We start from the raw sequence: 17,063 nt of genomic DNA, 5'->3' as shown, positions 1-17,063 counted from the left end.
CAAGCAGGGGCCACCGTGGTCGGCCTTCTCATCAGGGGATTTAAGTGACAGCTTGTAAAGCACAGGCCACCAGAAGGAAGGCAGTCCATGAAACTGCAGGCCCACTTCTTGGACAGCTGCAGCACTTCCATGAGCTTCATGAAGCTGGGTGAGTAGTTTGAGCACTTTCCTCCAGTCGCCATCTTGCAGATGAAAGCCTCAACTACGTTTGTATTTCAGTGCCCAAAATGGCAGCACCAAAATGTCACCTTCTCATAGAAGACCCAGGGGGGTTTTTTGAGGCAATTTTATTTTTAAAAAAAAAAGAGGTGGCTTAAATGCTGCTCAATATGGTTAAGTTGTTTCCATTGGTTGAGGAGACTATAACGAGGGGACATAGCCTCAAGATTCAGGACAGTGAAGTTAGGATTCAGGTGAGAAGAAACTATTTTTCCCAGAGGGAGGTGAATCTGTGGAATTGGGTGCCCACTGAAGCAGTAAGCAGTGGAGGCGGCCTCAGTAAATATATTTAAGACATGGTTGGATAGATTTTGACACAGTCAGGGAATTAAGGGATATGGGGAAAAGGCAGGTATGTTGATATGAGCCTATCATCAGATCATCCATGATCACAAAGTGGGGACCATTAATGGTCCTAGAAATGTGCTCAGACATGGAAATTCTAATTCGAAAGGAGAATGCAACCAAATTTATCTCTAATATATATGCTCTGATCCAAGATCAAAATCTGATCTACAAGGATCAAGGCAAAGATGGGAATCAGATTTGGGCATTGTCAGATCTATGTTTAGATAGTATGACTGCCTTAATTAATTCTCAATATAGACTGAATCATTATAATTTTCTGCACCAATTATACCTCACTCTCAAAAGATGCATACAAATAAATCAGAATTTTCTGATAGGTGTTTTAGGTGTGGTATAGATGTTGGTACCTTTTACATTCCACCTGGTTATGCACAAAATTAAGACCCTTTTGGAAAGAATTGAGGGAAGTGTTGACAAAAATTGTGGGGGTGAACTTCCCTCTAGACCTGGAATTGTTTCTTCTGAGGAATTTGACAGTTTGTTTTTTTTTATTTTTCACACCATAAATCACATTAGCCATGATATACACTATTTCTTTTTCACACATATACAGTGACTTTTTCTCCCCCCCCCCTTTCCTCCCAAACCACCCCCCCACCCCCCCCCCTCTCATCCATTTTAGGTATACAATCTAGGTTGCATTAAGCCAGTCAGACAATGTTGTCATTCAACAAAATTACACCAGAAATTCTACTGAGTCCATTCTTTTCTTTCCTTCTCCTTCCATCAACTTAGGTACTGTTTGTCCCCGGTATGTTTTCGTTATTGTATTTAATGTAAAGCTCCTATACTTGCTCGAATATTTCAATATTATTTCTTAACCTATCTGTTATTTTTTCTAATGGAATACATTTATTCATTTAAATTTAGTAGTTTCTTCCTTTTAATTTTGTTATGTATTCCATTAATATTTAAAGACATATAGTTCAGCGTAGCCCTTTTATATTTTGTTTATCTTCTCTTTCCGTTTTTCCATCATTACCTTTCCTCCTTTTCCATTTCTGTTTTCTTATTTTCAACTCATTATAAGACAACATTCCTACAACATCCAACATTTTCCTTATTCTCCTATTTCTATCTTATTTATCCCCAATCTCCCCTTCACCTCCTGAGTTGTCCTTTATCCCTTGTCGGACAACCACATCTCCCCTCTCCATTTGGAATTGCGAATCCACTCGCAAGCGTCAACTGATTTTGCAGTGACCGCTATTTCCCCCCACCCCGCCTCCCCCAGAAAAGATTTCACTTTTCATATGTCACAAAGGTCACTCTTTTAATTCCCTCCTTATTCTCTCTATTCCATTACCTTCCCTTATTAATTCTTGTCTATACTATCTATATTTTCCTCTAAGTACAGATACATTTATGTATGCTCATTGTCTCTATTCACTCTTATACCTCTTTACCCGCATACATATCAATCGTAATCATTTTTACTCTCATTACCCGTCTTCATCCCTCAGTCTATTTTTGTCTTTACCCACATACATATCAATCGTGATCATTTTAACTCTCATTACCCGTCTTCCTCCCTCAGTCTATTTTTGTAATTGTTCTGCAAATTTTCGTGCTTCTTCTGGATCCGAGAATAGTCTGTTTTGTTGTCCTGGAATAAATATTTTCAATACCGCTGGATGCTTTAGTATAAATTTATACCCTTTCTTCCATAAAATCGCCTTTGCTGTATTGAACTCTTTTCTCTTCTTTAGGAGTTCAAAACTTATATCTGGATAAATGAAGATTTTTTGCCCTTTATACTCCAGTGGTTTGTTGCCCTCTCTTACTTTTTCCATTGTCTTCTCCAGTACCTTTTCTCTTGTAGTATATCTTAGGAATTTTACTACAATAGATCTTGGTTTTTGTTGTGGTTGTGGTTTAGAGGCCAATACTCTATGTGCCCTTTCTATTTCCATTTCATGCTGTAGTTCTGGACATCCTAGGGTCTTAGGGATCCACTCTTTTATAAACTCCCTCATATTCTTGCCTTCTTCATCTTCCTTAAGGCCCACTATCTTTATGTTATTTCTTCTGTTATGGTCTTCCATTGTATCTATTTTTTGAGCTAGTAGTTCTTGTGTCTCTTTAGTTTTTTTATTAGATTTCTCCAATTTCTTTTTTAAGTCTTCTACCTCCATTTCTGCTGCTATTGCCCGCTCTTCCATCTTGTCCATTTTCTTTCCCATTTCTGTTAAGGTCATCTCCATTTTATTTATTTTCTCTTCTGTGTTGTTTATTCTTTTTCTTAAATCCTTAAATTCCTGTGTTTGCCATTCTTTAAATGACTCCATGTATCCTTTAATAAGAGCAAGTATATCCTTTACCTTGCCTTTCTTTTCTTCTTCTATTTCTCTGTACTCTTCCTCTTCTTCTTCCTCTGGGTTGACCATCTGTTGTTTCTTTGGTGCCCTTTCCTCCTCCTCTTTCTTGTTTCTATTGTCTTCTGTGGTCTCTTCTTGCTGCAGGTGTTCTGCAGCTGTCGTTGCCGGCTGTGGAGATCGACTCCCCAGCTGGTCCCCCCTCCCATCGGTGTGTTTTTTTTCATTCGCATCGCGCACTTTTACTCAGCTCAGCGAGCCATTTTTGTAGTCCATTATTTACCGACCTGAGGGAGCGGGTTTCTCTCTCCGCAGCGGGCCTCTTCGGACAGGTAAGGCCTTCACCTTTTTCCTCCTTTGTCTTCTCTTCCTCTCTTCTTACCGTTGCTTTCGATTTTTCTTTTTTTGTCGCCATCTTCTTTCCACCTTTATACTCACTTTTCTGTAACTTTTATTTCTGTGCCTTTGTGTTTTTCTTTGTTTTTCCCGACTTTTCTGGAGAGGGCTGGAGTTCACCGTCCGGCCACTACTCCATCATGTGACTCCTCTGGAATTTGGCAGTTATAAAAGTTAACTTCTCCAGGACTAAATCTAAATTTATTAAAATTGCGTTGCCAATAGCCACGATATGTATAGTGCTATCATGGAAATCCAATTCCCTATTTTGTATTGATTGTTGGTACATGGAAGTGCAAAGTTGCATTCCCCTTGAGAAGATTACTTATAGTCCTTGGGAAAAAATATAGTGCGTTTGTCAAAATTTGGCAACCTTAATTAGAATACGTAAATGCCCAGATGGTATAATTTATTTTGATTTGTCAATTAGAAGTTTAATATTTTTAAAATGATATTGAACCTTGCACCTGTTGCTTTTTTTTTCTATGTTCTTTCTTTTTGACTCCTTCCAATCCCTGCTGTCTGTCCTCTTTTCTTTCGAATCTGGGGAGCTGGGAGAAAAGGGATTCTCCTTTTTATTTTTTTTCCCGGACCTTATGAATGTTTTTCTATGATTTTATATTCAATGTATTATTGTTATTGCATTAATTGAGTCCTTTTTCTTATTTTCATCACTTAAATAAAATATTTAACAAAAAATCATCCATGATTGCACTGAGTGGCTGAGTAGACTCAACAGGCCAAATGAACTACTCCTGTTTCTATTTCTTAGATTCTTATGCTTTTATAAATATTTCATAAATTGAATGGTCGTTATACTTAGCAGAGCAGATAAAAGAATCAGTAAATGTAATGCATTTGAATTTCCAGAAATTGTTCAATAACATACAATGGAAAATTTAATCGGCTCACCAACAGAAAAGAACTTGGTATAATAGCTCACATTCAAGTGCGTAGAAAAAATAGTGCTATCCCACAGCTATCAACACTGAATTCTCTCTGTTTCTTTGTTAATTATTCAGATGAAGTCCTTGTGTCGGGAGAAGAGAAGAGACTAAATCTGATGTACTATGTACAGTCATGGTCTCCTTATTGAACTGGGAATTTCTTTTTTTTTTATTTTTATTTTTTTTTAATTTGGATATATAACACAGTAACATTCTGGCCCACACTGCCGAAATCCACCAATTTACCAAAAAATCACACACATTTTTGGGGAATGGGAGGAAACTGAAGCACCCAGGGGAAACTCATGCAGTTAAGAGGGAGAATGTACAAATTCCTTACAGAAAGCACCAGATTCGAACATAGTGTAATAGTGTTGGACTGACTGCCAAGAAAGGATTCTTACAAGATTGAAGTCTGCACTTCACAGCATTTGGAATAAAGATAATCTAGTTGGAATGTACTGAATGTTGAAAGGATACTTCTTCACAGTGGTAGTCCAGACTGAAGGGCAGGCTGCCAGATAAGTTAAAGTTCAAGTTTATTGTCTTCTGATTGTATATATACACCCAACGAAAGTGCCTCTCCAGACAGTGGTGCAAACACATTGCACAGTGCATAATGATCACATAAATAATTAAAATAGGATGATTGACATGGTTACAGGATTCTGTTCATCAGTCCACACAAGCTGCGGGATAAAGCAATTCCGCAGCCTGGCAGCCCTGATTTTGATGCTTCTTGATGGTAGTAAATTAAAGATATTGTTCAGTGAATTGAAAGGCCTTCTGTAATTCCTTGAGCCCTATTTAGGCAACTCTCCCAGTAAATGTCATCTGCTGAGGAAAATGAGACTTCAGTGATCCTATCTGCTGTTTTAATGATCATCTGTAAAAACTACCTGATGCTTTGCAGTTACCATATCGTTTGATGATGCAGCCAGGCAGGACTCTCTCAACTGCACTTCCGTAAAAGGCTGTCAAGATGAAGACCAATTGGCTTGTTCTCCTCAGCCTCCTTAGGAAGTGCAGGTGCTTCTGTGCTGTCCTAAGTAGTGAGAAGATCTTGTGAGCCCAAGATAGGTCATCCCTCATATACACACTGAGGAAATTTGTGCTGCCCATGACGGAACCATTGATGTGCGATGGAGAATGGTCGAGCTTCATCCTTCTGAAGACCACAATCACCTCTTTTGCATTGTTTATGTTGAGACTCAGGTTGTTCTCACACCATTTTACAAGCCTTTAAACCTCCTCTCTGTGATGCACCTTATTGTTGTTGATGAGGCCAACTACTGTTCTATCATCTGCAAATTTGATGATTCTGTTGGAAGTGAATCTGACAGTGGAGTCTTGAGTCACAAGAGTAATTTTCGCTCATTTAAGAGGGAGAAAAGGAGGAGTTTCTCAGCAGACAAGCAATTCTCCGTCTCAAGGAGCCATGAGGATGTCTCATTAAACATTCTTATTACTTCAAATAGGTTGTAACAAATGGAGAGCAAGGATAGCCAAGGCCAAAATCAGTTCAAACCATGATCTTATTCAACAGTAGACCAGGCTGTAATATTAGACAGACAGCACGTCTGAAACACCATCAACCCGAAATGATAACTCTGACTATCATTCCCCAGTGGGTACCTAATTTGCTGAGTTTCCAGCTTTTCAAGTTCAAGTTTATCATCTGATTTTACTAGAACAACCAGACAAAACAGCACCCCTTGGTCTGCAGTGCAAAATCGTGCAAACCCTCATGGATTGCACACATACAATCTATACATATGCACAGTATATCGAAAGTTAAATAAAATATTACTAATAAATAGAATTTCAGAGAGTTGTTTTAACAATTCATCAGTCTTTCAGCAGACTCACTTCCCATGCTAATAAGCTTCTCCTCAGCCTGGTGGTTCTGGCTCTAATACTTCTGTATCTCAGCTTTTCAAGTTCAAGTTTATTATCATCCGATTGTACAAGTAGAACCTGACAAGACAGCATTCTCCGGTATTTGATGCAAACACACAACCAGACATACTGCACATATAGACAAATGATACATTTGCAGTACATGAAAACATACATAAAAATATTATTTACAGCATTGTTACCATAGCTGTTAGCGCAAAGCTGCTGTAGCATCAGCGAAAAGGGTTCAAATCTGGGACAGTCTGTAAGGAATTCTCCCTGTGTCTGCATGGGTTTCCTCCCACTGTTCAAAACATACCAGGGGTGCAGGTCAGTTGGGTGCAATTAACGCCTCAGGGTCATGAGCCGAAAGGGCCTATTACTGTACTGTATGTCTACATTTAAATTTAAAACTTAGATAGTACTCTTGGGGGTTAGTATGAGTAAGTCATTCAGCAGTCTCGCTGCCCGTGGGAAGAAGCTCCAAGAATTTCATAATGGTGGAGGTCAGTGCTACAGAGTGGTAGTACTAAACTGAGGCACTTTTGCTGTTTTAATACTTTCAATGGTCATATAAAATGCCAGTTAAGATGTTCTCAAGATCAACTCAATTACAGCACATCTTCCTTCCTGTCACATTCCAAATGCCCTCAATAAAATAATTTTTTTAAATTATATTTTGGTAACTTGTGAGGTTCTAGGACACTCAAATCCTTTGTCACCAACGAAGTTCTTTAAAGTTCCTGTAAATAATCTTTTATCATCAAATCCTTGCCTAAATTGCTGCATGAATTTTGAAACAAAAATTCAAGTTCGACAAGACAAATAGGACTGCATAGAAGTCATATTTTCTTTAAACCATACTGGTAATTTTCAAGTCAGTTGCTAGAATTTTTTGTAATTTTTTTTTAAACTTTTCACACGATGAACCATACTGACCAAAATACATAGACATTTTTCTCTTAAATATATAGTCATTTTCTCCCCTTTTTCCCCCCTCCCTTCCCTCCCTCCCTCCCTTACCCTCCTTCCTATTTATTCAAAGTTCAATCTCGTTAAACAATGTCGTCACTTAATAAAAATAAACAAGAAATTTGTGTCTTTTACTTTTACATACTGGGTCAGTTCATTTCGTTATCTTCTCCTTCTGTCACTTTAGGTGGCGGAGGTCCGTGGTAGGATTTCTCTATTGTATTTCATGTATGGTTCCCATATTTGTTCGAATATTGTGATGTTATTTCTTAAATTATATGTTATTTTTTTCCAATGGAATACATTTATTTGTTTCTATGTACCATTGTTGCATTCTCAAGTTGTCTTCTAATTTCCAGGTTGACATTATACATTTTTTTGCTACAGCTAGGGCAATCATAATAAATCTTTTTTGTGCTCCATCCAAATCGAGTCCAAATTCTTTATTTCTTATATTACTTAGAAGTAAGATCTCTGGGTTGTTTGGTATATTGCTTTTTGTGATTTTATTTAATATCTGGTTTAGATCTTCCCAAAATTTTTTCACTTTCTCACATGCCCAAATTGCATGTATTATTGTTCCTGTTTCCTCCTTACAACAAAAACATCTGTCTGATACTGTTGGGTCCCATGTATTAAACTTTTGGGGTGTGATGTATAGCCTGTGTAATCAATTATATTGTATCATTCGTAACCTCGTGTTTATTGTATTTCTCATAGTTCCGGAGCATAGCTTTTCCCATGTTTCATTCTTTATCTTTATGTTTAGACCTTGTTCCCATTTTTGTTTAGGGTTACAGTTTGTTTCCTCGTTCTCCTTTTCTTGCAGTTTGATGTACATGTTTGTTATAAATTTTTTAATTATTATTGTATCTGTAATCACATATTCAAAATTGCTTCCTTCTGGTAACCTCAGACTGTTTCCTAATTTGTCCTTCAATTAGGTTTTCAGTTGGTGGTATGCAAACATTGTATCGTGAGTTATATTTGTCCTTCATTTGTTCAAAAGATAATAATTTATTTCCCGAAAAACAATTTTCTATTCTTTTGATCCCTTTTCTCTCCCATTCTCTGAAGGAAAGGTTATCTATTGTGAAAGGGATTAGTTGATTTTGTGTCAATATTAATTTTAGTAGTTGATAATTTATTTTATTCCTTTTATTCCAAATGTTGAGCAGATGGTGCAATACTGATGAATTCCTATGTTGCACCAATTTATCATCCCACTTATATAGTATATTTTCAGGTATCTTCTCCCCTACTTTATTTAGCTCCAATCTGGTCCAATCTGGTTTTTCCCTTGTTTGATAAAAATTTGATAGGTATCTTAATTGTGCTGCTCTATAATAATTCTTCAAGTTTGGTAGGTGTAAGCCTCCTTTTTTGAACCATTCTGTTAATTTATCTAGAGCTATCCTCAGTTTCCTCCCTTTCCATCAGAATTTCCTTATTATTTTCTTTAACTCCTTGAAGAATTTCTTTGTTAGGTGAATTGGTAATGATTGAAATAGGTATTGTATCCTTGGGAAGATGTTCATTTTAATACAGTTTATCCTTCCTATCGGTGTTAGTGGTAAGTTTTTCCAGTGCTCTAAGTCGTCTTGTAATTTTTTCATTAATGGCTGATAATTTAGTTTGTATAGATGGCCAAGATTATTATTTAGTTGTGTACATAGGTATTGAATTGCTTGTTTGCCATCTAAATGGTGATTCTTTCTTAAACTTTGTGAAATCCGTATTATTCATTGGCATTGCTTCACTTTTATTTGCGTTGATCTTGTACCCCGGTACTTCTCCATATTCCTTCAATTTCTTATGTAATTCTTTTATTGATATTTCTGGTTCTGTTAAGTATAATATGACGTCATCCACAAATAGACTGATTTTATATTCCTTCTCTTTTATTTTTATCCCTCTTATTTGGTTCTATAGCTAACGCAAACAGTGAGGACATCCCTGCCTTGTTGATCTGTTGAATTTAAATTGGTTTGATATATATCCATTTACTGTCAGTTTCGCCAATGGTCCCTTATATAATGCTTTAATCCAATTAATATATTTCTCTGGTAGGTTGAACCTCTGTAGTACTTTGAATAAATAATTCCATTCTACTCTGTCAAAGGCTTTTCTGCGTCTCAAGCAACCGCCACTGATGGAGTTTTGTTTCCTTGTATTGCATGGATTAAGTTAATGAATTTACAGATATTGTCCGTTGTTCGTCTTTTTTTTATTAAATCCAGTTTGATCTAGTTTTACTATTTTTGGTACATGGTTGGCCAATCTGTTTGATAATAGTTTAGCTATTATCTTATAATCTGTGTTAAGTAGAGATATTGGTCTATACGATACTGGTGTTAGTGGATCTTTCCCTGTCTTTGGTATTACTTTAATTATTGCTGTTTTGCATGAATCTGGTATGTTTTGTGTTTTTTCAATCTGGTTCATTACTTCCAGGAAAGGAGGAATTAATAAGTCTTTAAATGTTTTATAGAATTCTATTGGGAATCCATCCTCTCCTGGTGTTTTATTATTTGGTAGTTTTTTTATTATCTCTTGTATTTCTACTATTTCAAATGGTTCTGTTAATTTATTTTGTTCCTCTATTTGTAATTTTGGTAGTTCAATTTTAGTTAGAAATTCATCTATTTTGTCTTCTTTCCCTTCGTTTTCAGTTTGAATAGTTGTTCGTAGAATTCCCTGAAGTTTATGTTGATCTCCGTTGGGTTATATGTAATTTGTTTGTCCTTTTTCCTTGATGCCAATACTGTTCTTTTAGTTTGTTCTGTCTTAAGCTGCCACGCTAGTATTTTGTGCATTTTTTTCTCCTAGTTCATAATACTTCTGTTTTGTCTTCATTATGTTCTTCTCCACCTTTTATGTTTGTAGTGTTTCATATTTTATTTTTTTATCTGTCAATTCTCTTCTTTTCGTTGTATCTTCCTTTATTGGTAATTCTTGTTCTGTATTTGTTATTTCCCCTTCCAACTGTTCTATTTCTTGATTGTAGTCCTTCTTCATCTTAGTTACATAAATTATTATCTGTCCTCTTATGAATGCTTTCATTGCGTCCCATAGTATAAACTTATCTTTCACTGATTCCATATTTATTTCAAAGTACATTTTAATTTGTCACAATGAATTCTCTAAAATCCTGTCTTTTAAGTAGCATGGAGTTTAATCTCAATCTATACATTCTCGGTGGGATGTCCTCCAGCTCTATTGCCAATAACAGGGGTGAGTGATCCGATAACAATCCAGCTTTATATTCCGTTTTCTTAACTCTTCCTTGAATGTGAACTGATAACAGGAATAGGTCTATCCTTGAGGATGTTTTATATCTACCCGAATAATATGAATATTCCTTTTCCTTTGGGTGTTGTTTCCTCCATATATCCAAAAGTTGCATTTCCTGAATCGATTTAATTATAAATTTGGTTACTTTGTTCTTTCTGTTAGTCTTTTTTCCAGTTTTATCCATGTTTGAGTCCAAATTAAGGTTAAAATCCCCTCCTATTAGTATATTCCCTTGCGCATCTGCGATCTTCAAAAAGATACCTTGCATAAATTTTTGATCTTCTTCATTAGGTGCTTATACATTGAGCAAATTCCAAAATTCTGAATATATCTGACATTTTATCATTACATATCTCCCTGCTGGATCTATTATATCCTCTTCTATTTTGATTGGTACATTTTTATTGATTAATACTCCTCTGGCTTTTGAATAATATGATGCTGCTGTTACATGCCCTATCCAATCTCGCTTTAATTTCTTGTGTTCCACTTCAGTTAGATGTGTTTCTTGCACGAATGCTATATCAATTTTTTCTTTCTTCAGTAAATTTAACAGCTTCTTCCTTTTGATTTGGTTATGTATTCCATTAATATTTATAGTCATATCATTCAACATGGCCATTTCATACTTTGTTTATATTTCCTTTCCGTTTCCTCATCACCACTTTCCCTTTTTATTTTTATTAGGTAGAATTATTTTTGAAGGGAAGATAAATGCAGCTTAAACTGTATCAACATCTACTTTCCTGCAGTATCAGACTGATAAATGTACCTCTCATTAATACAAGATGCCCTTACACTGTTTTAACTGTACTTAACAATGTACCCTGCACTTCCTCTTTGTAGCACTATACTATGAGCTCTTTCACTTGCTGTGATATCCATCCTTCACTTATTGAAATTATTATTATAATTATTATTGCACTATCTGCTGTACTGAAGGATGAGATTACTTGTCTTGAAAGTACAATAACAAAATTTAGATAGGGCCTTGCTCATGAACAAAATGCAAAATTTGTTTTTAAGAGATCCTATTTGGGTACTTCCCTCCAGAAATTGTGTTCAAATTGCAACATGTTGTACCAGGCCTTTTCCCCAGAGTAAACACTTACCAAAGTTTATCCAAATCCACAAGTGAAATTAATATCACAAATTAAGGTTCAGTTTCATGTAGTTATTTCTTTTTCAGTTTTGTAGCTACAGGAAAAGAAATCTTGAAATCTGTCCATTCCTTTAACACTCTGTAGAACTTCGATACTAGGATGTTGCTCAGACTTCAGGAACTGAGTTACAGGGAAAGGTGAAGCAAGTTAGGATGTTATTCCCTGGACCATAGAAGAATGAGGGAAGATTTGATAGGTATTTAAAATTATGAGGGGTACAACAGACAGTGTATATGTAGCTAGGCTTTTTCCACTGAGGGTAGGTTTGATATAAACCCGAGGGCATGGGTTAAGAGTGAAAGGTTTTGGGGGAACTTCTTCTCACTGAGTGTGCTGGAAGTGTGGAACAAGGTGCCAGCTGAATGCGGGGCTCAATCTTAACATTTGAGAAGAATTGGAGGGGTATGGAGGCCTATGGATTGGGTGCAGGTCAGTGGGACGAGGCAAAAAGAATGGTTCCGCACAGACGAGAAGGACCAGTGTTCTGTAGTGTTCTGTACTTCTAGGGTTCTAATCCAAAATATATTTAAAACAAAATGGTGAGAATAAGGGCTTAGATTTCATCCTCAATTCCTATCCATTCCTCAGCAGTGAATGTGAATTGTTCTCTTTACAACCATACATGATCAAACACCAATCAACAACAGTAGTATTGCTTTGAAGAAACTCAGCAAATCACACAAACTTCAACGATCACCTTTCTTTTGTAAAGCTTTTTTTTTCTTTTGTATTGCAAAGGAAACCAACCATTGGAGCAAGATGGTCACCATATCATAATTTTACACTGAATGATTCATTCTCTCAATAAAACTGAGCAAAAATCCAATTATTTTGACTGCAAGTTCCTCACTTACTTTTGTCCATTTAGAGCAGCATGATGTAGTGGAGTATATCCCGAGCAATCCGCACAATTGACATTTGGCCCTCTCCAAATACTGAAAATAAAAACAAATTTTTTTCAGAATATTACATTCCACAACAAAATATTACACTCAAAAAATACAGCAAAAAATGTTTCAGCAAATAGACATGCTTGCACTAAAATAACTGAAAAACTCATTATGATTGATAAAAAAAAGTCTCTAAGTATGACATGGCAAGACAATGTCTGATGCCCTTTATCACCCTCAGCTGATTCCTGCATGGAGGTGTCAATCTGGAGGTGAATACCTCAAAACACATCTCATCCTTCGATATTTCAATGTAACTGGATATCACAAAATGAAGCATATAATGTTTCTCAGTCTTGTGCAGAGAAATTATATTAGAACTAAGAGTGCCTTTTCTGTGTTTATTTTGCCCCTACAGAAATAGAACAGTGCAGCACAGGACTGCCTTCACCCACAATGTGGTGCTGACACATATAAACAAACTACTCCAAACCAATCAACCCTTCCCTCCCTCTTCATGACATGACAGCTTTGAGTGACCTTCACATTCCACTAACACTGCTTTGACGTGCCAACAGATAGCAGCCATTTTTAAGATGTCTTTGCCAGTAAACAAATAGAAATTAGATCTATTTAGATCTGCAGCATCAACAGGGTGAAAAAGAAAAAAAGGTGTTAAAATTCAGAAAATGCTTAAATATCCATATTTACAAAATAGTTTTTTTTAATTTATGTACTATTTATAGAGCGTATGAAACTAGAGTGAACCAGTCAAGCAATTGATTGTCATAACCAATAAAATTTTAAACTTTGGAAGTGACAGTGAACTGTTTGAATTTTATGTTGTATCAAGAACAGAAAGAGAAACTAAAAGGAGGAAAACCTCAAAGAATGAAGCTCCATATTAATTAAGAAGAGGTTGGCTCGTAATCACTATAATGTTATGAAAAGGGCATATAGACTGAAACAGACAATCCCCAACTTTATGACTTAAACTGAAATTGCTGGAAATCTGAAAAACAAACCACCCTTAAAAATATTCTCTGGATGAGGCAGCATCTGTAAACAGAGATAACATTTCAGGCACTGACACCAAAATGGTTTGCTTTAACCGTTTCTCTCTTCACTGATGCCCACAGTTGATCCACTGAGCATTTCTAGCACTTTCACATTTGTTCGCTATTTCCTTGTGCAGAGTTTACACATGAAAATGGACCTTGTATAACCTTGGTCAATTGAATTTGAGTCAGAGAGCAAATTGCAACTTTCACAAAGCTAATCATACAGCAGGCACACTACAGTCAGCAACTTGGTCCTGAATTAATTATCGATTTTTCCTTGTGCAAAATTGCTGTCGAATCAACTCAACATGATTTTGACATGTTTGGACTGGAATGAAATTTCAAACACTCCGTTCTTTTTAAAATGGAAAAACAACAGAAAATAATCAGCACCCAGGAATGGAGAAGTCACTGGAAGGCAAAAGAAAAGTGAAGCTTTCCCACAAGGACCATCAGAATGCCGGTTTCCCCATCTTTGACAGTTTCTTTGAGGCCATTTCACTCGCTGAAGATGCAATGTAGAACCACACAAGGTCAAATGTGGCAGTGCAACCACATGGGGTTAAACACAGATCAGTTTAATAACTTCAACATGGTGCAGGTTACATCTGAAGGTTTGAAATCAATTAGCAGGGGGCTATGGTTCAGTGCAGAGAAGTTGAGGGTTATTATTGAATTCAAAGTGAACAAATGTATTGAATAGACAGGAGCACAGCAAAGTGAAAGGAAAGATTTGTGGTTTAAATTGCACTTATTTCAATATTAAAAAGCATAACAATCAAGGCAGATGAACTTAGAGTGTGGATTGACTCAAGAAAATGGAATACTAAACCTTAAGATTTAGGAGCAGAGGGAGGAGTCACGTGATGGAGTAGTGGCCGGACGGTGAACTCCAGCCCTCTCCAGAAAAGTCGGGAAAAACAAGAGAAAACACAAAGGCACAGAAATAAAAGTTACAGAAAAGTGAGTATAAAGGTGGAAAGAAGATGGCGACAAAAAAAGAAAAGTCGAAAGCAACGGTAAGAAGAGAGGAAGAGAAGACAAAGGAGGAAAAAGGTGAAGGCCTTACCTGTCCGAAGAGGCCCGCTGCGGAGAGAGAAACCCGCTCCCTCAGGTCGGTAAATAATGGACTACAAAAATGGCTCGCTGAGCCGAGTAAAAGTGCGCGATGCGAATGAAAAAAAACACACCGACGGGAGGGGGGACCAGCTGGGGAGTCGATCTCCACAGCCGGCAACGACAGCTGCAGAACACCTGCAGCAAGAAGAGACCACAGAAGACAATAGAAACAAGATAGAAGAGGAGGAAAGGGCAACAAAGAAACAACAGATGGTCAACCCAGAGGAAGAAGAAGAGGAAGAGTATGGTGAAATAGAAGAAGAAAAGAGAGGCAAGGTAAAGGATATACTTGCTCTTATTAGAGGATACATGGAATCATTTAAAGAATGGCAAACACAGGAATTTAAGGATTTAAGAAAAAGAATAAACAACACAGAGGAGAAAATAATTAAAATGGAGATGACCTTAACAGAAATGGGAAAAAAAATGGACAAGATGGAAGAGCGGGCAGTAGCAGCAGAAATGGAGGTAGAAGACTTAAAAAAGAAATTGGAGAAATCTAATAAAAAAACTAAAGAGACACAAGAACTACTAGCTCAAAAAATAGATACAATGGAAAACCATAACAGAAGAAATAACATAAAGATAGTGGGCCTTAAGGAAGATGAAGAAGGCAAGAATATGAGGGAGTTTATAAAAGAGTGGATCCCTAAGACCCTAGGATGTCCAGAACTACAGCATGAAATGGAAATAGAAAGGGCACATAGAGTATTGGCCTCTAAACCACAACCACAACAAAAACCAAGATCTATTGTAGTAAAATTCCTAAGATATACTACAAGAGAAAAGGTACTGGAGAAGACAATGGAAAAAGTAAAAGAGGGCAACAAACCACTGGAGTATAAAGGGCAAAAAATCTTCATTTATCCAGATATAAGTTTTGAACTCCTAAAGAAGAGAAAAGAGTTCAATACAGCAAAGGCGATTTTATGGAAGAAAGGGTATAAATTTATACTAAAGCATCCAGCGGTATTGAAAATATTTATTCCAGGACAGCAAAACAGACTATTCTCGGATCCAGAAGAAGCACGAAAATTTGCAGAACAATTACAAAAATAGACTGAGGGAGGAAGACGGGTAATGAGAGTTAAAATGATCACGACTGATATGTATGTGGGTAAAGACAAAAATAGACTGAGGGATGAAGACGGGTAATGAGAGTAAAAATGATCACGATTGATATGTATGCAGGTAAAGAGGTATAAGAGTGAATAGAGACAATGAGCATACATGAATGTATCTGTACTTAGAGGAAAATATAGATAGTATAGACAAGAATTAATAAGGGAAGGTAATGGAATAGAGAGAATAAGGAGGGAATTAAAAGAGGGACCTTTGTGACATATGAAAAGTGAAATCTTTTCTGGGGGAGGCGGGGTGGGGGGAAATAGCGGTCACTGCACAATCAGTTGACGCTTGCGAGTGGATTCGCAAATCCAAATGGAGAGGGGAGATGTGGTTGTCCGACAAGGGATAAAGGACAACTCAGGAGGTGAAGGGGAGATTGGGGATAAATAAGATAGAAATAGGAGAATAAGGAAAATGTTAGATGTTGTAGGAATGTTGTCTTATGAAGAGTTGAAAATAAGAAAACAGAAATGGAAAAGGAGGAAAGGTAATGATGGAAAAACGGAAAGAGAAGATAAACAAAATATAAAAGGGCTACGCTGAACTATATGTCTTTAAATATTAATGGAATACATAACCAAATTAAAAGGAAGAAACTACCAAATTTAAATGAATAAATGTATTCCATTAGAAAAAAATAACATATTGGTTAAGAAATAATATTGAAATATTCGAACAAGTATAGGAGCCTTACATTAAATACAATAGCGAAAACCTACCGGGGACAAACATTACCTAAGTTGATAGAAGGAGAAGGAAAGAAAAGAATGGACTCAGTAGAATTTCTGGTGTAATTTTGTTGAATGACAACATTGTCTGACTGGATTAATGCAACCTAGATTGTATACCTAAAATGGATGAGAGGGGGGGGTGGGGGGGTGGTTTGGGAGGAAAGGGGGGGGGGGAGAAAAAGTCACTGTATATGTGTGAAAAGAAATAGTGTATATCATGGCTAATGTGACTTATGGTGTGAAAAATAAAAAAATTAAAAAAAAAAAAAAAAAAAAAAGATTTAGGAGCAGAAGAACGCCATTCTGCCCATCAAGTCCTCTTTGACATTCCATCATTAGCTGATCCATTCTTCCACTCTGCCCCAATCCCCTGACCATTGAGAGAGCTATTAATCACTGCCTTATATACCAACGACCTGGCTCCACAGCTACCCATGGCAACAAATTCAAGAGGCTTACCATTCTCTGGCTTAAGAAATTCCTCTGCATCAAATAATATAGCAGCCATAATAGAAATATGGCTGAGAGAAGGGCAAGGGTGGCAGTTCATTGTTTTGGGA

General features: G+C 36.6%; 1 protein-coding gene across 25 annotated transcripts in view; it reads right to left on the bottom strand.

Moving 5' to 3' along the window:
• LOC138764999 (ankyrin repeat and SAM domain-containing protein 1A-like) overlaps nucleotides 1–17,063 on the bottom strand; it is a 335,613-nt gene that overhangs the window by 267,313 nt on the left and 51,237 nt on the right. For 15 of the 25 annotated variants that reach the window (XR_011358405.1, XR_011358406.1, XM_069941579.1 and 12 more), the window contains exons 2-3: nucleotides 12,429–12,509; nucleotides 6,349–6,449 (exon numbers count right to left, since the gene is read on the bottom strand). Coding sequence is in view for 22 of the 25 variants with exons in the window: in XM_069941579.1 (XP_069797680.1) it covers nucleotides 6,349–6,449; nucleotides 12,429–12,509 (182 nt within the window). In the remaining 3 variants the exon portion in view is untranslated. Of the gene's footprint in view, nucleotides 1–3,759; nucleotides 3,851–6,348; nucleotides 6,450–12,428; nucleotides 12,510–17,063 lie in introns of those variants that run through there. The other 10 variants (XM_069941585.1, XM_069941586.1, XM_069941590.1 and 7 more) reach the window with 3 other exon arrangements.

The sequence above is a fragment of the Narcine bancroftii genome, chromosome 5, assembly GCF_036971445.1.
Source record: "Narcine bancroftii isolate sNarBan1 chromosome 5, sNarBan1.hap1, whole genome shotgun sequence".
NCBI lineage: Eukaryota > Metazoa > Chordata > Chondrichthyes > Torpediniformes > Narcinidae > Narcine > Narcine bancroftii.
The sequence above is the reverse complement of the archived record's forward strand: the minus strand, read 5'-3'. Positions and strand labels throughout refer to the sequence as shown.